Genomic DNA, 26,310 nt, shown 5'->3' with positions numbered 1-26,310 from the left:
ACGACCGTGCCTTGATCTTCGCGCAGGTCCTTTTTTCGTGAAACTAATCGCGCAACGATAACGTATGCGTTGGGTTGTAGCGTTAACCTTTTTCGGCCTATGTTCTTCACTTTCGTATTTTATTACATGGCTTGAGTTTATGATTTCCATATGTCTGGATATTGTCCCTTTTTCGAGATGTTTTATGACATACCCTAACATGTTACCATAATTTCGTCTTTCTCGCGGTATGAGGCCTCTCTGTGACTTATGGTTGTTTTCCTAAGACAATATTTTCCGGTGAGAATTTATCCTAAACGAAAGATATTTAGTCATTTATAATTGTTCCTCTAACTCTTGCATGCCAGTCATTTTAGATCAATTTTATTTTGTCGCGTTCGCAACAAAAGCTAAACCATCACGACAAATCTTCCGCATGATTAATGTATTAATAGAAGGAATTCCATAATGCACACACACACAAAAACAGCTAAAAACCCATCAACAAGTCTTCGATACCATTAAGCTGTCCTATCGCTTCGGAATGTGTTCTTTGTCAGTGGAAAATTTCCTGCTACTGTTATTCACAACATTTTCTAGGTACAGTACCAGCACCAAACCCATTGAAACGGCGGCGCGCGGCGGCATTTACTCGGTACGCGAAAATAACGCATGAAAGCGTTACACCATTGTGCTTCTTACGCTGGATTTTTGCGTACGCACTTCGACAAGCACAATAAACACGCACTCCTTCCGCTTCTTCTGCTGCTTGTCACGCTCGCAAACGCCACGGATGGTTCGAATGCCAGCATGCTTGTAATGCCGCGCCACAAGTAAATGCGACAATAATCGATACCGAACGTACTTTAAGGACATTCCAGCCGGTTGAGGCGTTTTGCCATACCATTAGGGCGCCATTACTCGAGCAAATCTCACACACTCAAACAGCTTTTCAATGTGGCCCACATCGGGTGCGGCTGCCGCTACGGTCTCGCCGTACATTTAACCCGTAAAGTTTTGAACGATACGTTCTTACGGTATGATTTATGGATTTCAATTTTCTTACATCGTCCCAACACGCGGAACGCCACTCATATCGGCACGTTCGCCCATTAGACACGCGCCGAGGTGATTGGAAAGGTGCCAAATTCTACCCCAAATGACCTCCGTGCTTTTGGGCGTGAAGCTGCGTGGTTACGAGCCACCAACACACCGAACTTCCGGCACGGATTCAAGCGAATTGAATTGGACTTCTTAAAGCTTTCCGCCTGCTCCAAACTTTTGACATTAATCTTTTTCTTCTGACGCTCACTGGAACGCGTTAGCGCGACGGGCGTTAGAGTGACGCATGAACGGAACGACACCGAAAGGGCTGTAGAGTTGAGTTGGTATGAAAAGACAAAAAATACACACGCACTCACACGCACACACTTGGGACGCAAATACCGAGATTCCTTGCGAGAAACTCTAAAAACCGACGTGTTGTGATTAATGATCAGTGAACCGGAAACTGGGAACCGTACCAGAGTGGTAGTAGACGACGTTCGTCGGTGGCAATCAACCACGGTGAGGAGCGTATCGCGTTTATGGATTTTCTTTCGCAAAGTAACACACGCTTTGGGCCAGTTTTGGGCGGATTGGGAATGGTATGCCCAATGGGGCAACCAGTGAAAGTTTTCTTCCAACGAAAGGCAAATGTGTCACCGTGTGTTGTAAACGCTCAATACATCAAGAGAAATGGCGAGCGTTGTATGACAATATAGTTTGCGAACAGCGGTGATAGGTGCTTTATGTAAAGGAAATTATCGATATTAACAGTAATGTTACCATAAATTTGTAATAAATTGAGATCCAAATCACAGGTAATGAAATGTTCCACTGTTTAGGTAGGAAAATTTTGATTAAATGTATACTTTGATATTATAACTCCAAAAATAGGAATAAAAAATAGTTTTGTGATGGTTAAAGATTTAAAGCATCTACTAACCAATAAAAATCCATGAAATTGTTGTGTGAAATTTTATCTTTAGTCAGCTCAGAGCTATGAATCATATAATTTTCTAGCTGCTACACAAGATCCCTTGACACAATACACAAGATCACAAGATTCACGCCGATCCTGCCAAAACTATTTCAATCATGATGTTGAACATTATTCCACAAAAAAAAATCCACTAACGTACATGTACCTGCCATTGAAAAATAAATTAAAGACGATATTGAGGTGATTCTTGTTATGATGCTCTGTGAAGCTCAACAGACTGAGATTCCTAGGTCGCTCCAACTGTTCGTTGCTTAACATAATATGTGGTCACTTGCCATTGCAGTTCTTCATGAATTGAGGATCCTTTTCTCCTCTAGCTCACTCTATTTTCCTACAAACTTCCGCTCAAACCTTCATTTAATTTAACATGTGTGTGTCAGTTTTCGGGAACAATTAAAGACGTTTATAAAGAAATCAAAGTCACAAAATTCGAGACCTTTATTTTATTTGATTACACAGAAATTCAATTGCCTATCTACCTATTTCTATGATAAAAAGTAAAAGCAAAGTTTTTTCACTACTTTTGGTATAAACTACATCTCTAATAGGAACTTACCACAACCGAATGAAAAGCGAGACAGAAAAAAACTGACAAAAATTGAGCAGGAATCTTTGTTTCCTTAGAGGTGCTTAATTTATTTCGCTTCCTTTTAAAGTCTTTTTACCTAAATGGAAACGTCTCTCAAAAATGTCAGTGTTGTGATTAAAAAAAGTAAAACCCTAAACAGCTTTACAATTCTTAATTGAAAATAGAGGAATCGATAAAAAAATTTGGACAAACAAAGAGATTCTATTTGCATTTCGCTCGGAGTATATTCTAAAATGTACTTATGTACCTTATACACTTATTAACGTGTTCTTTTAGTAATTCCAAAACAGTAAACAAAGGTCGGTAACCCGATTATAAGCGTTCAAAATATTTGCTCTTTTCTAATCCGTACGAATAACAAATCAACAAGGAACAATACGCACCTTAAGATGAAGAGTACTTCTTCGACATACTTGACTACAATCCTCTTAACCTTTCCTTTAACACACTTTCAGAACCCTTTTTGACCTCGCCAGAAAGCAAAAAGGAAAAAACGAGCTCTTCCAAGACCCATCACCGCAAAACAAACGTTCTTGGTGGTCGCCATAAAATTGCAGAACAACAAGCACCAGAACCCAACCTTGAACTCTTTCCAGCGCAAGGCTTGCCAGACCTTCGCATATTGCTGTTTACATGGCCACACGGTCAAGTGATACAAAATTAACACACACACACACGTGTCGAGCCCGAGAAACAAAAGCGTCTGCCGATGTGCAGTATCTACCACGCACAAATGTATGTAAGGATAATGTTTACCAGGAACGTCGTAAAACAAACAATCACCAGGTCCGAAGGAAGCGACGCTCGTGTTATTGTTTTTGGCGTACGCTCTCAATACGCTTCACATGGCCGTTTCGTGCTATTTTATGTTTTAACGAGCTTAACCACAATCAAAAGGATAGTCCTTAAAGGTTCGGTTTTGGTTCGCTTGGAGTGGACTCGAAAAATCGGGGTCTGAGTTGTGTCTTGTGCGGGTCAGATGGTGTAAAGATGATGTTAAGGTAGGTCTAACAGTAGGTTTAAGCGTTTGTTATGTTTGTCTGGATTCGTTGTTTGAATTCTATTAACTTTTTATCGTGAAGCTTGTTTTGTTGGGATTGGGAAACCCTTTATGGCATTGGCTGTTAAAAAAAAAAATCCATTTTTGATTGCTAAAAGTCATCTCGCAAGTCAATCCACTCAAATCAGCGACGATTCGTGATGGTTGAGGTTTACCAACTACATGCAAAAATCTAACAAAAAAGCATAAAAAAGCTGTGATAAACATAATCACAGCTGTTAGAAGCACCATGTGGGACCACCACCAGCATCATCAGCTTCACTCAAGACGATCAAGCTTCCCATACCCGTATCCCATACCCGTGATTGCTAATCGGAAGAACCTTACCAGGAAGCAGCTCGTTATCACTTACAACACGAGCAAATATTGCACGGATGTGGTATCTTTCCGCCTCTTTGGGTTGCGCTCGTTTTTGTCCCCTCATCGTCTGGAGCCAACGAGCGGCGTCCAGAATTCTCATCCCAGCAGTATGTAAAGTCTTGGCAAATTCATTAGTTTGCATTGCAGCGTACTTCCGCCCTGTTGGACAAAATCCAGCGTCCGATCCCCTGCAAGTGAGCCTAAGCAGTGTTAGCAGCAACATTCGCGGCGTTACACTTTCCAACCTCACAAGACAAGACACGTATGCAAGGTTCCGATACCCCGGAGGCGGAGGAAACGGATACAAAATGATAACACTTCCGACCGACAAAAGCCATGATGATGGGCCAGCATCATCGAGACGCGGGCAGATAAATTATTTGTACGTGTGGGGAATTACTATTTGTCAAACCATCAGCATCCTAAAACCTTACCTAAGCGGTCGAGCTGACCGGCACGAACAATATTTCCCCGACGAACCAACATTTTCCCACACACGCTGGACTATCGGCCGGAGGTAGATTAGCGCCGCCATTGTTATTCAGTGCATCCCCCGATAGCGTAATGGGTTGCCGGGGGAAAACGATATGAAACCTATCATTTTCGCTCTTCCGGTCAGCATCATCGTTTAGGAGCAGCTCGGTTAGCTGCTAGCAGTAGCAGCACCAACAGCCACAGCAGCAGCAAAACGGCTCTTGATAGCGTTATCAATTTGTACTTAGGCGAAAGGAAAAAAAAGCAACCAAACAGCCAAACTCTACCGGTCACGCACGATCAACCTTCGCCGGTGATGATGGTGTAATATTTAGGCTTCCTGTAAGAACGGGCATGGTGGATTTTCCGTGCCCACAACGGAAAATAGCGAGCAAAACATAAAACCACCAGGCCAATTATGGTAATGATATGGTGTGGCGTGGTGGAGTGATTGCTCCGACATTTGCAAAACCGACACCAGGCCGTTTAGTTTCGGGCGCTACGTGGGTATCGCATCCGACGATAATGATACGAACCCGAACGAAAGCGCAAAGCTTGATTTATAAATTGAATTTAATAGATCGATCGCAATCAGTGCTAATTGTTTTTTTTTTTTTTTGCAGCAAAGCTCGCCCAAGATATTGATAAATGTAAAGTGTTTGGCTAACTGCTTCACACACACGAAGCACTCGAACAGCTTTGGAAACAGTTTTAAAGATTAAAAACACTTCAAAGTGAAGCACACACACACTTCAGGCACAATGAACCGATCGGAAAAGAGTCCTTGCCACTGACCCCGGTAAGGCCTGTCATCAGACTTTTCACTGCTAGCCTCCGGTGCTTATCGGTTCCAAGTCCAACACCGATTGTGTTAACACCGATAACGGCTGCCGGCCCACGGTGCATGAAGTCTCTTCAGTGAAGTGACATAAAGTGTGTCCAAACTTCTACCAGTGTTAGGCTCGCTTATTGGCTTGTTCATCCTGGAAGCACGAACAAACACACACACACACCCATCCCATTTGAGACTCTTTATAAACCGCCCCGGCAAGAACGCAAGATACAGTAATGCTCTAACGGCTCAGGAAGAGATAGTTATTTGTGTTGCGTTAAACATACTCGACGAACGGAGAGGAGTTTTGCAACAACCGAGTTGACTACACACACACACACGGGCACACACATACAACGTGGACACTCGCTCTGCCTCTGTTTACACCTCGCACTTCGTAACCGGATCGGTACGTGCGCAAGTGCCGGTAAACATTATCAGAAACACTGCAATTAGGTTGTCCATCCTGCGTCAACTCGAGCCGGCACGATTATCTCCGACGGGTACGAGTTCAAGCAATACAAACACCAGCCCTGGTTTTGGCTGACCTGACCGATCGGTTGGTTGGTTGGTCGGGTTGAGTGGTGCATGCCGGGATGGTGGACGTTGGTTGACGGTGCACGTACGGATGGGTCTGATGATGAGGTGAAGTGCTAAGGTAAATTTGCAAAGTGTTGATGGAGTGGAAATTTCGCCTAAAAACCGAATCATCAACCACGCACCCTACACTGTGCCGAACTCCTGTCGTTGGTGGTTTTTTGGTTAAAGGGAAGGAGGAGCTTTCCTTGAGCGGTGGAAGTGGAAGCGAAGCATATTGATTCTCCGCTTCGGAATGATGACCTCATAGGTGCTGATGGTGTAGTACGTGGCAGCCAATCAGGCAGTTCGAAACCAGTGCTGAGTGCTTTCCTATAAGCGAATTCCTGAAAAAATATTAGTACGCATGGAATGATTCGTTTCAAAACAATTTAAACATAATTAAGAATCAGTTCCAGAAGCCAGTTACTAGAAAAATTCTCAGAATGGTGTTCACAAATGAGTGAGCGATAATGGCTTTAAATAGAATTAATTAATGAGCAGAAGAAAAATTATCAGTGGAATTTATGTAGGCTTCAACGCGATATGGTTTTTTTCCAAGAAACTTGAATCTCACAACGAGCCTGTATTTATAACTCTCCTAAATGGCTTTTTCCTAGCTATAAGTGTTGGGTATTGAGCAATAAGGCCAACTTGTGCCTAATGAATTGAAAACAAAAGGTTTTATCAAATGTTTTTAGTGGATTTTTAATTATAGCTTTATTTTATACCTTTTTTTAACAATTTCTTATTATTTCTGGCTTGCATATTCGAAGTGTACGAGGAAATGAACAAGATGGAATTTCATTCCGACCAGGCTGTGTAAATTATTGGCACTGCTAACTCTGCTTAAGATCCACTTAAGAGCTAAAAAGCTTATGCTGCTACAGCATTTTGCTGAAACAGTTTTATACTTATGTCTAGTTTCCAAACAAATTAAATTCTCTTAAACCCTGATGAAGTGTCGATAACAGTTGCTACATTTTCATTTAGATATTTTCAAATCCTCTTAAATTTTCTTCAGAGAGTATGCAAGACTGAGGACTTCAGGGATGTGCAGAAATCCTTTTATGAAGGCCTTTTAAAAGTTTAAAAAAATATTATGTTTTCTGAATTTTAGACATATAATTTTAGACAATTTCCTGTAAGAACATGAATCTAATAAGGTCTCCGTTTAGGACGGTCCAGTGACCGAGGCGATTACGGCTTCAGTCTTCACACTGCAGGACCGGGGGTTACAATCCCATCCAGACCACCTTCCCGTCCGTAGGGCTTACTAATTTATTACGAGTAAAGTTAAGTCACAGAAAGCCAGAAACAGTAGGCCAAAACCTGGTTCATTTGGTGGCATTCTCACAACAAAACTTGCCCACTGAAGTGGGATGAGTCTTGCAGGCTGTTTATCATCGCACATTTTATACCTTTCCGAGCATCTTTTTCTGAAACGTGACCGCGATGCAATGTCTCAAAGATGTGAATGAGTAGTGGGAAGATTCCTCAGGTTGTAATATGACCGGTAGGTTATAAACTCTTCTTTATAAATAGTTTCTCAATAAGAAGAATATAAAAGCAAATAAATCAAAGTAAATTTGGACGATGGATGTTGTCTTCAGAGAACAGTTAGACCAATTTAACAAGAGAACCCTTTTCTTGGATTCTGTAAGAAACAAACTTAATTCTTTTTGAACGACTATCGGAAATCAAATTGAGCCATTAACACTCATGTCCAATTTTAAGAAAAATGCAACCAAAATAGCTGATGTATTGATTCCATCAACTTTTATTGCAGTCAACTGCTCCTCCAATTCAATCCCTCTCTTTATCACCCAAGTGTACTACACTATTAGCCTAATCCGCTAACCATTGATCTGCACCTGACTTGTTTACTGTTTGCCTGCCCACGGTAGCAGTAATCTTATTCGGAAAATGTATTTCTAACCATCGTTCCGTTTGATCCAGTGCGTTTGTTTCAATCAAGGTAACATCATCGTTTCAACCGAAACACTTCTGCCCATGGGAAGCATAGCTTTCCGGCACGCTGTAAATGCCAACCAAATCAAATCTACCTCCGCGAACCTATTTTATCGCTTCGTGACACACCAATAAATATATGCTATCGAACGTGTTTGCACCTCAGCTACCGTCGCCTGGTACCGTGAACGGAAGGGGTTTTTTTGAGACAATGAATATTTTATTACACAGTTCCGCGAATGTAATGCGAATATGAACCCCGAGTTTTCTATCATGTTGCGTTCCGTTGTTTGCATCCGTAATGTGACGCTCTCGGGTCGTAAAAAAAGCATCCGATCGTTTCCTGGGTTGGATGGTTTGACGTATGTAAACGAGGAACGTCAACGACCACTCAAATCTCTTCAACACTAAATTGATCTTGAGATGTAAGGACTTCGAACTGGCGTACCAACAGTTCCTTTCCTGGAAAATCACTCCTTTAGTGAGAATGTTCAAAATTAAATCTTGATTCAATCACTCCAATCAACCATGTTGCTGATTATTTAAATTTGCCCCGCATGAACTCACTGCCACTGCACATGTCACGCGTCAAAGTAATCAATGGCCGGTTTGTCTACCATACCAACCGACCGACTCGCTGAACACAAACAAAAGGCCACACCCTGTGTGCGCCCCGTGGGGAAACCATCGCGTTTGTTGAATTCATAACAATTAGCGAAACGGATTAGAAAACAGCCCGGTCCGGTCCCAATTAAATGAACCAACGAAAGCGGACTGATTATTCCCCGTGCGCCACTAACCGCAGGCGTATTCAATTTACATACACAGCAGCGCGTGCGTTTGTGTGTTAGAAAACACTGCTCGATGCCACCAAAGTATACAAACCGACGCGGTAGTGTTGCGCTCGGACGGTCCGCAATCGGATACGTTCTGTAATTAGCCATTATATCTGATAATCATTATAATCAATATCAGCTTTCACGTGTTTCGAACTGCGCACACCCTAGCTGGACGCCGTTTGGACGTGAATCGGATCGGGAGAAAATCAATCCGCTTCCTGTTTACGGAATCAGTTAGCAGGGAGAGGATCGATAATGGCCACACATCATTAGTGCTTCGTTCATTCGAGCAATCAATCCATCGTGACAGCGAAGGTCCCGCCGATGTGTCCATTAAGCATCCATCGAGCGAAGGAAAAGCGGTAGGCTCGAGGGGCTTTCCCGTGCATAATTTTATGAAAGCTCAATATTCAAATTACTCTCCAGACTCTCCACCCCCCTCGATTTCTTGGCTCGCTTCTAGAGTGGCTCTTAATCCTAGAGTCAAGCCCAGTGCCAATTGCGAGGACGAGCGAGGAATTATTCAACATCGGGCAGGGATCCGATTGATCGATCGTAAACCCTCGACAGGATGAGCGAATAGGCTCGGGCGTACACGAACCACGATGGTTTGCCATTTCCATTAAAATTCATTTACAAGCATTAGCTTTCCTGCCTCACGGGACGTCGGTTAGCGTCGATGCATTATCGCATCCCTTCGCAAGGACGCATCAGCGGGGGTGCACCATGATTGTGCACCACTATTTGTGCCAGCCGAACACACACACACTCGCACGCGGAAGTGTTAGACCAACAAAACGACAAATCGAAAGGTACGATATTTGCTAAACATTCTGCACCGGAATCGGTCCGCCCGGTGGTGTACGAACCGGGGTACGTACAACCATCCGATGTGGATGCGTTACCGATGGGCCGATGTTTTATGCATGCAAGTCGATGTACGCCCAGCACTTATTGTCAGCCAAGGGCGCAAGGCAATATGGTTGTCAAGTACGGTATTGCCACCAGTAGCGCCCCGGTTTGATTTCGGCTCCAGCAGCAACGGCTTGGTATGGGACCACATGCACCAGTGAGTGTGTGTGTGTGTGTTTGGGAAATAAATGAGTGTTTTCCACTAATTCTCACGCCAGGCTTCGCAGCTGGCAAGCACTGATCCGATTATGCCTATTAAGATTACAAGCGTCGTAATTTCCCGAAAACATGCATTCTGGCGTGGGTACTGTGCAAGGGAGGCTGAATAAAAAGGGTCTGTAAGTGATGTATTGTGCTGGTTGTGTTTGGTAAACGAATGTTTGGTCTTATGCTGGCATACGACTGTTGAGCTAGAAATATAAGGCACATTTTTAACATGAGCATTTAAATGTGAAAATTGTTCTATGATTCTTTCGCTGTTTTGATTCATGTTTTGAGCTGTTTTTTGCCTTCGCTTTGTATAATCCACTAAACAATATAAAAATTTAATTATAGTGCGGAAGTAAACTCTGCATGCGCTTTTGCAGCCACAAAGTTAAACCATGAATCCTTATGATAAACCTAAATTTTTTTGAACCTATTGGGGTTTAAATTTTAATCAGACTGTGGCAGTCATGAATCGAGACACACTGCTAAGCATTAAATAATTGTAAAGAGGAGTTCTTAATTTATAAAACACTAAATTTATATGCTGCCAGAGCTATGAATAGAATAGATTTCCTGATAAAAATATTCACCGAGTCTATATTGGTATAAAAGCCAATATATTCAGAAAAATATTTTTACTTATGTCCTCTAGTATTGGCATGAGTTTATCCAAAACAGATTAAATACAAAGCAGCTCTGAGACCACACAACCATAGAAAACTTGTTTAAGTGATTTAAAGAAAACATTTTAACAGAACGCTGCACAACTGAACTACTCTTCTGTTGGGACATGTATCACCATCAAAATCAAGCTGTTGAAGAGAATCAAGTGAAAACTTAAACAATCTCGAGATAAATTTAATATGCTACATAATGGCTTCGGATTTAATTAACAAACATGAAGGATTACAGTTTGCAGAACAATTTATTAAATGAAAAAATCAGTAAGCCAAAGGAAATTTTTTTTTCAGGATTCAGGATTTTTCAGGATTTTCAAACTTCTTCAGCATTCTCAACTTCCTGTCAGTAAAGAAGCAATATAGAAGGAAAATTATAAAATACAGCAAGAAGCAGACAGAAACCAGTAGTAAGAAAACGAGAGCTTTATGGGAGCTATTCTCATTTGAAAAGAGCTTCTAAAAAACATCCTTTTTTATCAAAGTATATTTACATATTTTCATATTTACATTCCTCGCAAAAACAGTCATTGAGTTACAAGAACCAAAATTGAATATAGTTTCATATTTCAAAGAAAATTTAAGGAACAGCTTTTCCTCGTAAACCTTACATCAAACTGATCATATTTTGTGAACAAAAAAAACCCATCGCTACCCCATTAAACACAATCCAGCATCGAAAGACCCTCTATCATCAGAAAAGTTCACCTTCATTTTAACATTCCTCCACGTAGTGATCGAGAACCATTTTCCACCAGAACATGAAAAGTGGTCTGTAACGTCCTGCCTTTTCTCAATCACCTTTACAAAACCCCTCGGCTTATGATGCAACGAGCCACGGTAATCCAATTACAGGCACAAAGAAAATTATCACCATGTATTTCCGCCAGCTTCAAAGGACCCGCTCCTTGCCAACCGGCCAGTATTACGGCAAACTCCCACCGGAAGGACTGCACGAAAAAGGTAACTCCGATAACAGAACGGGGAAATGATTCTTGCTGCTCACAACAATATTCTTCTGCCGTTGAGCTGTTCCTGGTACGGTGGACAAAAAAGGCTGTCCGGTTCCATGGACGCCTTTACGCCAAATGTCAGTTTTCCTTCGCCAAAGCAACGACGAAGGCTCGAAAATCCATTTAATCCATTTCGTGACGCTTTTCACACAGGTACCCACACACACACACACAAGCACGCTTTACGATCGATTTCCTTTGTGCCGTCCCACTGCCAATCGATAGCATACTTCGCTGTCCGGTTTAATTGTCCTCGCTTTTTAACACGCTTCCTTTGACGGCTTTCGACGCGCGTAGCCATGTTGTTTCTTATTTTTAGCTTCGACCCTACCGTGAAAAGCCCATTTCACTTCTCAAAAGAAAGCTCACACACACACGCACCGTCAGACAAAAAGCTGTATTAACAAACGACCCTAAAATTTGACGAAGGAAAAACAATTCATCTATTCATTGGATCTTTTGTTGCAGCGACTTTATTACCTAGCGCAAAAAAGGGGTCCCTCGGCAAATGGTTGCACGCACGCGGGTACCGTACCCTGTTCCGGCACCGGACCGGTCTTGTACTGTCATTATGTCTGTTACGTACCGTGTTATCACCATTGTTGTTGATAATGCAGCCGGGAACGGGATAAAATAAGCTGACTCGTCTAATCATGCTCACGCCGTACCGAGGAACCCTTAAGACAAAGGGAGCTCCAAAAATGAGGAACCAGAAAGTTCATCGTCTAAATCCTCGGGTGAAGGTGAAATCGTAGCTGCGGCAGTAAGAGAAGAAGAAAAAAATACAAACACCTCTCTCCCAAAAACATAATTAAAAAGGCCATTTTCATTTTAAAGTCTAGCTCCGTGGTCCATAGTGTTGTGAAATGGTTTTCTTTTACTTTTGACCGGTTTTTTTCTTTGGTGGTTTTTGCTGCTACTTGGCAGCCATTTTTGCGGTGACCCGAGTGCAAAAGATGTTGTGGTGTCATTCGGCATTGTTTCGAATTTCAACCTTCATGGGAATGGAACGGTGGGAGCATGAAAAAAAAAACCCGCCCGTCCGCCATTAGGAAAATGTCAACCGAAAGTGAAACAAAAACCTTCGCTTAAGATAACGAGAAGTGCAAACAATTCATTTTCCGCCACAAATTATCGTCTGTCAAGAAATGGGACACTAATCGAACCGATGGAATTTGGAACGATTTTTTTCACGATTTAATTGGAATGATGAGCCAAAATAAAAACATTCATTGAAATCCTTTTTTTTATTCATAAAGAACGGCCTGGCCGTATTGCTATTGAAATACTTAATCACATTAAAAACTGAACCCATTTCATATTGACCAACACAATAAAATCAAAGTCTCTCATATCTCTTAAGAATTCCTTTCCAATCTTTAAGGAACTTGTTTGTCTAGTTTTCAAGTATGTAGTGTCCAAACGTAACGCCTATGTTTTCTTTCCAGCCATAATGGTAATGAATTCTAGGAAACTTCCTACCTCCCATTCACATGGACACCGGATGTGTATACCGGACACATGCAAACATGAAACCCTCCAAGGACGTAAGTACGCTATACATTTCGGTCCCTCAGCTGGGCCGGTGGCCGGTCGTAATTGCTTGCCCAAGCTGGCGAAGTGGACGTCATCTTCAGGTGTATAATCTTTCCACGGAAGCAGGATCATGCTCGGGCGTACATTACTATGCAACGCCGGCTGTACCGTACAGCCGGCGGGTGTGTAAATCATGTCCCAACGTATCAACCCAAAAACGACACCCAGAAGACCATCAATTCACCGTCAACGGTGCACGGCAGGATTTCGGCGAAACTACACTGAAATCCATCATCCCCGCATTCGCCCAGAAAGCATAATCTTGATGAGCAGCCCAAGATGACCCTTGAGCGGGGACGAAAATTTATGCGTCCCTTTTCCGGCGCACGAGTCGTCATCGTACCTCGACCGGACGGGTGTATTTCCAGCTTAGTGGTTGACGGACCATTACACCGCTACGAATCTGCTACGAATGATTCTCCGTTCATCATAAATGTACGCTTGTACACGACGGGGCAGGGCGCTACAAAAAAAAATGTACTGCCCAGGACATTATGCCGGTGATTGGGACAGATTAAAAGCATCTGCTTTTAGCCCAACATGTTTACTGTCCGTGAAAGTGATACGTGGTGGGCAAGAGGGAAAGAAAGCAAATTAGTTTATTTTTCGCTACTGCTGGTAGCGGAGTGTTTTGAGGTGATTATCATTATGAAAGCACATAGAGAACATAAAAAGCTGCTTTTTACTGACAAACAAGCTTGGAAAAGTAAACTGAAAATGATATTTATGATCACTGTGATAGAAAGCTATATTTTAATTTTCGTAATACTTTGATAATTTTAGTTTAAATATTTTACTTCGATTCGCGGTTCCTTTCATTAATAAACCACCAGGCGCCTCCTTTGATGAACGAACCACCAGGCATCGCCATTAATTTACAAACCACCATGCGTCTCCATCAATTCGATGCAAAATTCTTTCATTTAAATTCTAAACAGACAATACGGCATCGGTCCGTCATCAGTAATAAATAAATAAATAAAAAATAAATTTTTGAACAATTTTAAGCTAGTAAATAAAGCTTTTTGTCTGCTTTTAGGAACAAGCCAAACTACATATTTTATTTAATATTTTCGTCCCAGTGCAAATGAACTTAAAAATCAATTTGAAAAAAATGTTAAAATAGTGACGCAAAAGACTATTTTACAATATTGTTCAATCAAAAATAGTTTAGTTTCATAATAAAAAACGCACCATCGAGCGTTAACCGTGTTTGTGAACCATTCATTAGGTTCTGGATAATCATGGCTATGATTTATGGTGACTCAGTTGACTTTCTACGGCAGCGCTGCTGTGGTAAAACATCCATACTGGTACGGAACAGAGCGGCTAATGTTACTGTACGCCTTGTTCTTTTCCCCACGCAGCACAAGCATTTCTTCCGGCTCTGATGATTGATTAGTTCTACCTCACGCGCTCTACCTACAACCGTGATCCCACCACCCATTTCAGTGCCCAGCAAACAGCACCTGATGCCATCCATATATTAAAACACGAACCATAGCTTCCGCCTGGCCAAGTAAAGTCTTTCCTACCGAACGCTTAAAGATGTCCTTCCTTTGCTCCGTGTCTCTCTTTCTCTCTCTTTTGCTCCCGCTTTGCTTGAAACATTAAATCTACCATTCCGATAACGATCACCATCGATGGCTTTGTTGCTTGACCGGCAGTTCGACCATCGTTTCCTGACGCACGTGTCCTCCCACTGCCTAGGCAAACAGCGTTTTTAAACAACTTTCGCTTATCGACCGGTACCACTTGAAATCTGAAAATGGCCAGCCGGCAGCAAGTATGATATATTAATTTCCATTTAAGCATCCAATTTCGTGCTCGCACTCAAGAGAACAACGTCTACTGAGAACCGTTTGTCTCTCTCCAGCTCGTTACTCAAAATGTCTGTATGAAAAATTCATTCAACTTCATGCAATGTGATTCTATGTGCCGACGAAAAACTGCATTCCTGAAAACGATGTCACAAGAAGTATGTATCTTACCCATAAACTCCATACGCTTCATTCTTTCAACTGCAACACGACAACACAGAACTAGGTTTGAGTTTTTCAGCTACAAATCTTTTGTTGTCATTTATTTTAAGTATCCCCCAGTTCGTGGCCCATTCGGCAGGAGCAGTTTTTAGCGACTGTTTGAAGATTCCTTACTCGATTGCGTGAGTGTTTTTTTTTTTTTTTGTTCAGATTTCTCTCTACCTCTTAGATTTATATTTAAGGTTTACCCATTCAGATATTTCGCTAGTTGATATTTATTAATCACCTCCCGGCCATGCGTGCCACATGTCTCTGCTATAGGAGCAATTATAGATTTCAGTATAAAATCAACCAGACTTTTGTTTCAAATGCGCTCACCACATTGAAAGAATTGCATTCCTCTTCGCTATTATCTGTCCTACGTCTCTGTCACACGGTTCGACGTGCTCGTACACGGTGTGCACACACACACACACACCCGTCGGTGTTTTACTATACGTTTAATACCATAATACATCATTTCCCTACTGAAGCACATCTATCGAGTGTTGATGATTTAGAGCGTCCGAGTTGATCGGGTTGAGCCTTTCTCGGTTTTTATTTTTCATTTTATTTCTCATTTAAAAATAGTTTCCGGTAACAAATTCCAAAAAAGCTCAGTTAAGGTATACGAGTAGCGTTCGAAGGGGTATCGTTTTTTTTTTCCTTTTCCTCTCCGATTCACGTGTATCTTAGTGTAAGTCTAAGGTCAGATTTTGTCTATAAATATACGATCTGTAGAAGAGATTCAATCATCGATAGAAAAGACAAACAATCAATACAGTCGAAAAACAACGCAACCAACAACTGATGCTCGTGTAAATAATCGCCCATTGCGCGCCGCACGCCTCGCCCTTTTGCCCCGTTGAGTGATAGTTTAGAGAGCAAAAATTGTAAATAGTCGCAAGCATCGAACCGCTCGTATCTAATCGGTGCAGCAAATCGCAGTTCCGGTTTATAGCTTTGTTTCGCGTGCGCCACCTGCATCTGGTTCCTGTAGCATTGTCGGTGATCACCATTTTACACCTAGTATACACCTCCAAAAAAATTGGCGCAAACTAAAATGAACACTCCGAACGGCGTGCTGAGCGTCGGTATCGGTCTTTACTTTAGAGCCTACGGAAATATTTGCACCTAGACACCGTTTTGCCCTTCAACCACACGTCCCGAACATACACACAAACATACATACACACACTTACACACGCAACACGGTTCGATCGTATATCACTTACAACGACTACGGCTGTTACACACTAAAAGAGTTCGTTTCGTTTTACGAGTAAATTCTTCAAATATTCCTTCCGGCGTCCGCCATTGCGGCTGCAGAGTGTCCGTTCCGTTCGACGTAAGTAATTGTTCGCCCTCAAAGTCTTATGTTCTGTGGTTTATTACTGGTTGTAATACATTCCTTCGTCACCCACAGTGTAAACAAGTGGCTTAGAACAACCGAAAAACCGCTTTTGATTAAGGACACCCATCGTTAGAGCTTTAGAGTTGCTTCAGAATATATTCCTGTCCAGGTTCACACTTTTAGTATCTCTCGATGCAGTTGCACTAATAAACTAGCCAAAAAATTAACCTCCCCTTGCTGCCTGTTTATACTTCTGAGATCCAGAGCTTGAGTGTGGTATCCTTGGGACAGCTCTAAAGATAGTCGGCCGGATACAAACATTTTGCTACCAACAAAACTAATCTGCTACGTTTGCTACGTGCAACTACTATCGCTAAACTGAGTACTACCATCGACATACCCACCCCGAGAATTCCTAGTTCCTTTGCATGTTTAGTTGTAGAGTGTTTTTTTTTTTATTTCAATTTTTGTTTTAATGACAAAGCTCACTACTGCTCGTGTCAAACGGCTATACGAATGATTGGATTGTTGTGTTTACCATACCCTCTAATTAGACAGCGGTGATTGTATCGGCTTGTGTTTCTTGTTGTTGTGCAAGTTATACACTAATGTCCCGCCTTCCCCAGCTAGGCGCCCCCTACGTATGTATGTGTGGTGGAGAATAATTATTAATTTAATAATTATACTATACAACTTCACCAGTAATTGTCTCATGGAAACCTAACGAAACCCCCAACTAGTCCGCCCTGCCGACCGTCGTTTTGAGTTTGTAAAGTTAGCTTAGCTTATCAGTTATTATTCATCGCAAGGTGCTTTTGCCTCTTGCGCGTAGATCATCGCAAGCACTACACCAGCTCAGTGCACCAAACAGTTAATACTACTATGGCTGCAGGAAGCGGGGGGTGCGTTTAACCAACGCCTCCCCACGTGCTCCATGCTCCGGAAGGCCCGAAAAGAACGGAAGAAGAACAGACAAAATGAAACGCAAAACCGGGCAAGCGATCCGAACGCGTGGAAAGCGGCTTCAGTTCGAATGAAAGCACTTTTTTTTAGGTTTTCGAGGAACAATCCTTCGGGCGAGCGCCCACTCGGTGCATCGAGTTAGAGAAAGCTTTCCCGTGCCGTGTGTTGCCCTTCGTTCTCGAGCACGAACCGCTGCGATCCGGGCTCACCATACTGGCTGTGGTAGAAGTCCTCCCGCATCAAGATGTTCAGGTTCGAGCAGCGGAAGTACAGGATCTCCTGGAACGGTTTCCGGAAGTCGCGGTTCAGCGTGGCGTAGATGATCGGGTTGAGCAGCGAGTTGGCGTATCCGAGCCACAGGAAGAACGACGACAGCGTCGGATAGTCGTCGTCCATGAGCGGGCGCACGAGCGCCAGTATGAAGAACGGCAGCCAGCAGATCGTAAACGCGGACATGATGATCCCGAGCGTGGTGGACGCTTTTCGTTCCTTGGCGAGCTGAAAGCGAAGCTTCTTCTGATGCGGTGATCCACCGCCCGGTCCAAGTGCCGCCCCGGCAGCCATCGCCGAACCGATCATATCCGGTGGCTTCAGGCTCATGGCCGTCGTCGTCGTCGTCGTTGTCGTTTGGGTGGTGGTACTCACCTTATCCACGGCCAAACTATTCTCCAGCCGCGTCTGGGCACGCTTCTCATCCTTCACTATTCGCCGGGCGGCACGAAAGATTTGATAATACACAAACAGCATCACGGCGAGCGGAATGTAGAACGAACCGAGCGTGGCGTAGATCTGATACCCGACGTCTTCACACACCGCACAGAACGGACGCTGGTCGGACCCTTCGCCGATCGTGTGCTTGTTGCCGAGTATCAGCAACGGTGGCAGCGAGATGCAGGCAGCCGCCAACCAGACCAGCGCCACGCACAGCATCATCCGGCGGGGCGTTCGCTTCACACCGTACTCGAGCGGTTTCGTGATCGCCCAGTACCGGTCGACGGAGATCGCGCACAGATTTAGGATGGAAGCGGTACAGGACAGCACATCGAACGACACCCAGATATCACAGAACACGCGCCCAAAGTTCCACTCACCGAGCACCTCGTACATGAGGGCGGGCGGCATCACCAGACAGGCCACGCACAGGTCCGACACGGCGAGCGACACGAGCAGATAGTTGCAGGGCCGGCGCAACTTCCGCACCAGACAGACGGCCACACACACCAGTATGTTGCCGACGATCGTACCGAATATCACAGCTAACAGTACGATGCAGATGATCACCTTGCGGATCGTGTCCAGATCGAGCTCGTGCTCGGACAGTGTTGCGTTCGCCAGCGTCGAGGACACGATCGTCGCTACCGTCGTACCACCGGTAACCGTCGACACACCGAGCGAACCTCCGATACCGATCGACGCCGCCGGTCCGACGATCGATTCACCGCTCCCGCTGCCACCGGCCTCGCCGGCATCGACCGCACCGCCGGTGAAACCCTGGCCGAAGCCATGGTCACCGGTTGTCTGGTTGTGCGCCAGCAACACTGCGAACGGTGTCGGAATGCTGCCCGGCACGAGGCTCGTCCCACCGCTCACCACCGTGGCCAAGATAGTCGAGGGCGTTGAGTACGGGGCAGGGCGGCCGGTGACGATTGTGGCTGACACCGGGGCCGAGAGATCCTGCGGTTGCTGAGCTTTGCGTACCTGCTGTCGCTGTCGTGCTGCACCAATATCGTCCACTAGCATGGAAAGGATTAGCTCATCCATATAAACTCATTAGCAAACGTGTCCCAAACATGGAATGGTCACTTTCAATCCTTCACACACACACGAACAAGCAGCACCACATCCATTCGGTCGACTTAAAGGTACGATGTAAATGTTCCGCCTTCATTCGTTTCATCCTTGGCAACAGTTTATGCATGCTCACGTTAAATCTGTGCTGGGAGGCACACATCCAAAGCACCTCTCTGATATGTATGTTGACTTTCTTTTGCACTCCACTTCAACCGACCACTCTCCGACCCCTCTAAGCACTGAGTTCTTCTAAGCTAATTAGTGTCCCAGCCACAAACCCGGTGCCGGTCCCGGACGATACGGAAAAACCACTCCACACCGATGACATCCATCGACCCGGGTCACACACAGGGAGGCCACAACTTTGACGCAGGTTCTGTCACCGACAGGCATGGCTGGACATTTATTGCCGTCAATCGTTTCAGCTTCAAGTCGTCGCAAGTCAACCCCAAAAACCGAAACGTAGCTCACCCCGGTAGCTTTACCACCGTGTTCACAGGATTTTTGAGCAGAACAATTTTTACGATCCCTGCCTCGCAGAACTTGATTACGAAAAAGGGACAAACTCACACACGCACACAGTAATGATTTAATCCGTCGCGCTACATACTCGTAGCTTCAATCCACACGCGGATGGGTTCGTGCGGTGTTCAGTCACAGGTTTAAAATGATTGATTGCCACATCAGGACCGTTGCGGAATCGTGAGGAAAGAACGGCAACACGGACGGTGCGTGACCTGACAACTTCAGATTGAAATGGGTCGGTGCGTCCTTGTCGGGCGTGTCGTCCGTCCGTCGGTTGTGTCGGCCCGGTACGCTAGATTGATCGGTGCCATCTGAAATGAAATGGAAGCGAAAAGAAAGAGATGAAAAATTTTGGGCATTACACTTGAACAGGGTAAACAATCCCCCAAACCAACACGCTGTCCACCCCTGCCTAAATCAACGGTCCCGCCGGTAACATCCAGGAGATTGTTAAACTATCGATGAATTAACCATTTTCAATTGACTTTCCGCCGTGCCCGTGCACAACACTTTCGGGGGTTCAAGAAACTCTAAGTACCCTTCAGCAAAACGATCAAGCAGGTACTTAAGCCGGGGAAAACTTTGGCACACGGTGAAGGATTCGCTCCGGGAGCGACCGTACCAGACACACTCCACGCACGGACGGACGGCTTGGTTTGGTTGGAGCTTTTGCTGCTAAAGGGTAAACAGAAAACTTGGCCCATCGATACCGATGTAATCCGATTCCCGTTTATCTCACCCTTTCTTGGCCGGTCAATCACGGCAACACGGCCTCGTACGAAGTTGCGTGTAAAGTTCCCAGCCCCGTTTTCCAATCAAAACTCCACATTAAGTGGTCTCTCCCACATACACACACACACGCATCCATTAAAGTTTCGCATGTTTTGCCTATTAAGGTGGCTCTGCGTGGGTTGTGCAGTAAATATCAAGTTTCTCCAATACATGCCGGCCCATTACACTGATTTGTGGAAACGTTGCTCAGAGGAACCACTCAAAGTTCTTCCAAGTAATTGAAGAACTCGTTTGATAATGTGTGAAGTAAGTGGTATTCAACGTTTATCGAGCTTGTCGATTGGTTTGAAGCCTTAAACGAGGGAGCTTTGTTTCTTTTTTATAAAGCTTTGAAAATATGATAATAAATATAAAATCGGTTAAATTTTACTATTCAAATGTGACGCTAACAGTTTTTTTCAAACTGAATTTATGGTGTCCAGAAAAATTTTGATTTATTTGTTATGATTTATGTTTTACTGTAGATGAAAAGTGATCACACATTATTAACCATTTAAAAGTTGAGACCCTTCTTCATTTATATGACATTTATGGATAGTTTAGAGGAATACACCCTAATTATGAAAAAAGAGATTTTATTATTATAATTAAATTTATTATTTTTTATTCTTTAATTTGTCTGCCACGTGAATACAAAAAACTAACCATTAAACGAAACAGCGACGGATCTTAGCGACAAATTGCAGAGCGCCTAGGGGGGACAATTAAACGAGGATGATGGTGCAGAGGGCGTGAAGAAACATAAAAATGGATAGAGGACAGAAGAGAGGGAGCATCTAGGAGTTCAAGAAGAAGGGAAACGATAAAAAAAAAAGATTGAGATATGAAACGAAGGCCTTCTAGAGTGCACAAGCTAAACAGTTGACATCTTAACTGATATGAAGGCATAACAGAGGTCGGATCACCCAACGGTTCACGAGCAGAAACCCTGGTTAAGGACCTCTGAACTCGCTCAATACGTTCAATATGAACCCTAGCAGAGAGAGGTCCAGATTACAGAGCAATACTCCAGCAAGGACCTGACCAACGAACAAAACAGAGTCTTCAGACATAGGGAGTTGGAGAAATCGAAGGCCAAACGCTTCAACAAAAAAAGTATTTTACAAGCGCTACGCAGTACGGCATCGATGTGCTGCAGAAAAGCAAGACCGGTGTCGAACCAAACACCTGGGTCCTTGATGACGGAAACAAGATTAACACAAACACCATTGAGAACATATGAGAATGAGAAATCAGGAACGGCTAAATCGAGGAATGGTATTACATTCATCAGGAAACAGGACAAGGAGATGATTGTTGCCATTGGAGATGCAACTCCATTTAAAAAGAAAAAATCACCTATGAACTAGAAACTAACTTGGACACTTCACGTGTAATGTGTAAATTTCCCCAAACTGCAAAAGTTTTCGGATACGTAACCTGTGACGGTCTTTCGCAGATGTTCGTAACAAGGCTGACTTCAAGATGACGTGGAGTTAGCTGTAGCCAAAGAAAGCCAAAGGCAGGCCTCATGTCAGACAGCAACCCTTGGTTCCTTACCATATCTCAGCAAAAAAGATGGATATCTAATAAAGGTGGTCTTCGGTCTCACCAGTCCAAATGGCCTGCAATCTCCCTGGACTCTATTCCCATGGTTTTTGTTTTAAAGGCGCAGTTGACAAAAATCGCACTTGAAGTAACATTAATGTTCAGTTAATGGTAAAAATTAAAACAGTTTCGAGACCCTGCCGAGGGAGACTATAATATCAGCTTCAAGGTTCCAAAGCAGGATCCAGAAGCGGTGATCGACGTTCATTAGTTGGAGGCCCCGACCGGAATGGCAGTTAAGGGCCCACTTATTGTGATCGGTTTGTGAGTAAGACTCACAGGATTTCCCTAGTCCACGCCACAAGAGGTCACTTCGCTCCTAGGTTGATCCGCCACTGACGCTCATGGATAAGTATGTACATCTTATAAAAAATCCATAAAAGTTTTCAATTTTTCCCCCAACACTCTATATATTTATAAAACTATCGTATTATGTTCCATCCTACCCAAAAACATTGCTCATCCCTGCTGACATGCTAATGATCATTACTGACACTTTTATCAATCCATACATACTTCCACTTCGTCTGCCACCGACGAGGTCAACGGACGGATCATAAATCAGTGACGGTGGTAAACAACCCTCATCGCATAAATCATCACTCGGAATCGAAATGCGTATAAATGTGGCTCATTACATTTGAACCCTCCACCCGGCCTGAATCCTTTCACGCACCGATTGATGAGATCCGGGTTTTCTCGGTCCCGTCCCGTTTGCTCGGATGAGCTTTGCGGTGCTTGGTAGCAAAATAAATCCCATTTCCATAATCACCAACCTATCGTCCGCTTGGTGTTTTTTTTCCCCCAGTACAAATGACATGCCCATTAAAACCATTCAATTTCTCCAAGAATAATGACGGTGATTCCACTGACCGCTGATACCATAAATCAAATTTAAACTCGTTAATTCAAGCAGTTATGTATTTATTGGAAACTCATCACAATTATTACGATTTTTATAATATTTCACTCACAGCCGGTTAGGGCAGAAGCGAACAAAAACCCGGCTGTGTGGTGGCGTACAACTTTGGAAATAAAATTATTCCCAGCAGCTACCAGCACCGGAAACTAGGACCCAAGGACCTTTTCTCTCTCTCTCGAAAAAACCGCTCGAAAAATGGCCATTGTTTCTAGCAGAATAAAGCTTGCCGGTATTATGTTTTCGCTTGCCTTTTCCTTTTCCCTCGCCGCCTTATTGTCCTGTGGTGCTATGAATTTCCTTCATGTTCATCCTTCTCATACCCACGTTCAGCCGCATGCTCGCATTTTTCTGGTACATGCTTTTCCTGTGTCCGGAAACGAGGTAAAACAAAATGGAGCAACGAGGAAAAGGAACACCACTGCTCACCTGGTTTTCCCCGGGCCGTGGTGGTGGTGATGGTTTACACTTCCTGGCTGGCAGTGTTTTGTGCAGAATTTTAAATCATTTTTTGCCATCCCATTCCAGACCATTCCCCACCGCTGCTAATCTCCGAGTTCCGTCTATTACTGTTGTTTAATTTTCTCACCTTCTCCCAAAACGTAGTCCATGTCGCATTTTGACGTATCGTTTCGCAGGGAAAACCCTGGGGAAAGTTTTTCATCGTGGGAAAAAATAGTTTTCGCCTGTGGAAGGGAACACACACACAGCCGGATGAAATCCGGATGGCCATTTTTTGTTTCTGTTTGACGGTTTGACGCTCCAGCTCGCTTCACACTTATTAACAAATCCTTTACAATTGATAGTACTCTAGGTGGCACGCGAAAAACAAAACTACACAAAAGTCATGAAATTTATTCACCGATATGGTCGAAAAGTTGCTCAACACCATGATAGACGCCGGCAAAGGGTGCAAAAACACCAGCCAAAGTCGAATTTAACTATGATAAATGGCCGCAACCCGAAACTATTCGAATGAGTTCATTTTCACCCACACACACACACACCGACAGTCATAGTTCCACCGTGTAATGGTTGTTTTTCCTTTTTGAGCGAGAAAACACAGTGGCTTTTCATTGCCAACACAACGGGGCGATAGGGCATGAAAGGTACGGACAAAAACCGGGAAACCTTAATCCCTGCACACAATGCCAACGTTTTTTTTTTGCTCCACACTTGCATCGCTCTACCCCACGTTCGGCCGGGTTCACTTGAACTCGGACGCAGAACGACTCAAACGAAAAAAAAAACGCTAACCCACCAGCGTACGGTCCAGCTCGAGCGATTGGCCCAGCTTTTTCATTAGCAAATCCCGGTTTAGCTTCTGCGATACTTCGATGAAAAACGCGATCCGTTCGTCGGGCAGACGGCTCTGCACGAGCCGGGCCGCCGCCCGTAGCTGGACGGCCAGCTGCTCCAGATTATGCTGAGCGCAGAGGGCCTTCGCAACGGTAAGCAGTCCGATGAGCTGCCACAAGTGGCTACCGCAACCGATCGCTTCGTCGATCATCCGATTACCCATCACCTTCACATCGTCGAGCCAACCGTTCAGCAGATGCTGGCGTGCCATCTGGTAGTCGAGTAGACAGCGCTCGATGGGATACTGGACGCGCTGGTACCGTCGATCCAGTTCCGCAATCTTGCTCCTGAGAATACACAAACACATATCATAGCCCTTATTACCTTCGAGGTAATGAGAACAAAATCCCAATTGGTGCACCTACTTGTAGCGCAAGTAATCGTGATCCGGTTCGGTAGGATCACGGTAGGTAGAAATGTCTCCAAACACGGGCACCACAACTTTCGACTCTTTTGCCGGTGGGACAGCAAACAGCAGCAGCAAACGACGGTCCGGTGGTGCATCCATCAGGCTCGGTGGAATACGCAACCCGTCCAGTATGGCCAATCCGATCAAATTGCATAGCTCACGCACCAGCTTCCCCTTGGCAGGCAGTACGCGTACCGTGGTGGTTTTGTAGAACTCGTTCAGTATTTCACCACCGTACCGAAGCAGCTCATTTGTCTGACCGGCGGCCCGCAACTCGTACATTCGATCGAACTGATTGTACACAGCCCGGTACGCCCGGTACCGGAACTTGAACAGCTCTTCAAGCTCAAACTGCTCCCGCCGGTTGTTTGACTGGGGCCCAAATCGACCATGCCGCAAGCTGTACATCGGAAAGCAGGCCTGCGAAGTTCGCACCCGACCCGATACCTTCGTGTAGCATTCGTCCACCAGCCGGTCCATCGCTGCCGAGCTTTGCTTCGTTTGCGGTAATCGAACGACCGACCCGTACCGTCCCGTGGGTAGCAACTCCTCGATAAACATCCAATCTTCCCAGCCACGGCCGAGATGGATTTGGCCAAGAATTTGCTTGTTTTTCTTCCGTCGTACCTGCTCGCGCAGTGGTGCCTCCCGGCGTACCGTCTCCAGCACACTGATCACATCACACTCACCGGCCTCGGCCAACACCTTCCACCGGGGTCGTTCGACGGCCCGCTGACGAAGTTCGCGCTGTTCAGCTGCAATCTCCTCGAACCGGTGACGGTACTCGAGCAGTGAGGCACCGGCCCGCTCACCGAGCGTACAATCGAACGTGGACAGACCGAGATCTAGTTCGGCGGTAAAGTCTTGCTGCCGGTGGCCGGCGACCGGTCGTTGGTGGCGCCGTCCGTTGGCGGATGTGAGCAGGTGGCCCTCGAGATCTCCCGTTTCGTACAGTGCCCGGCAGTGCAGCAAATTTCCGGGATACTTTCGAGCCTTTCCGATCGTTGCCAGTGCTGGGCCGGGTTCAAAATACGCTAGCTGGGCTTTTGCCTTCAGCACCAGCAGTGACTCGTCATCGTCTTCGCCAGCCCTCGGTGCTGCTGCTTCGGTGAAGTTGTCAATGGCACCGCCCATCTGACCGAACCGGCACCGGTGCACACCAATGTCCCGGACCACTTGCCACGCTAGTTCCGGTGCGGACATTTTTGATCAAATTTGACTCTCGTTGCTGCTCGTTGCTGTTTTCGTGCGTGTGTGTGTGTGTGTGTGTGTGTGTGAACCACACAAGAGCACTCGAAAGGAAAATGGATGAGTGACAGTTCGAAAGCAAGGCCTACTGGAGAAGCAATTGAACGGGTTTATGGTAAACCGGGGTTCGGTTCTTTCTCAAGTGCATCATCGACGGTAGTAAAATTCGTTTAGGTTTTATTTGAAATTTTACGAATACCCAAAATAGTCTAC

The 26,310-nt window shown here is 44.6% G+C and overlaps 2 protein-coding genes across 7 annotated transcripts in view; both read right to left on the bottom strand.

The window, feature by feature from the left end:
* Positions 1–15,297: 15,297 nt before the first annotated feature.
* Positions 15,298–26,310, bottom strand: part of LOC118506365 (5-hydroxytryptamine receptor 1-like) — a 54,182-nt gene continuing 43,169 nt past the window's right edge. For all 6 annotated transcript variants that reach the window (XM_036043382.1, XM_036043381.1, XM_036043379.1 and 3 more), the window contains one exon: positions 15,298–20,094. In XM_036043382.1, coding sequence (XP_035899275.1) covers positions 17,606–19,228 — 1,623 coding nt within the window. In that variant the 5' untranslated portion in view covers positions 19,229–20,094 and the 3' untranslated portion in view covers positions 15,298–17,605. The remainder of the gene's footprint in view (positions 20,095–26,310) is intronic.
* LOC118506363 lies at positions 23,917–26,115 on the bottom strand. Its single transcript, XM_036043378.1, has 2 exons — positions 24,806–26,115; positions 23,917–24,727 (listed from the first exon to the last, which is right to left on the bottom strand). Exons 1-2 carry the CDS (start codon positions 26,050–26,052, stop codon positions 24,334–24,336), a joined length of 1,641 nt encoding a protein of 546 aa, XP_035899271.1. The 5' UTR covers positions 26,053–26,115; the 3' UTR covers positions 23,917–24,333.

This window comes from Anopheles stephensi, chromosome 2 (genome assembly GCF_013141755.1).
Source record: "Anopheles stephensi strain Indian chromosome 2, UCI_ANSTEP_V1.0, whole genome shotgun sequence".
Taxonomy (NCBI): Eukaryota; Metazoa; Arthropoda; class Insecta; order Diptera; family Culicidae; genus Anopheles; species Anopheles stephensi.
Note: the sequence above shows the minus strand (reverse complement) of the source record. Positions and strands in the feature narration are given on the sequence as shown.

Bases quoted from the DNA above. Each gene is read 5' to 3' on its own strand.
- LOC118506363 (XM_036043378.1), bottom strand. From the start codon at position 26,052: ATGTCCGCACCGGAACTAGCGTGGCAAGTGGTCCGGGACATTGGTGTG. The intron at 24,728-24,805 runs GTAGGTGCACCA...GTGTATTCTCAG, and splicing joins CACGATTACTTGCGCTACAA to GAGCAAGATTGCGGAACTGG.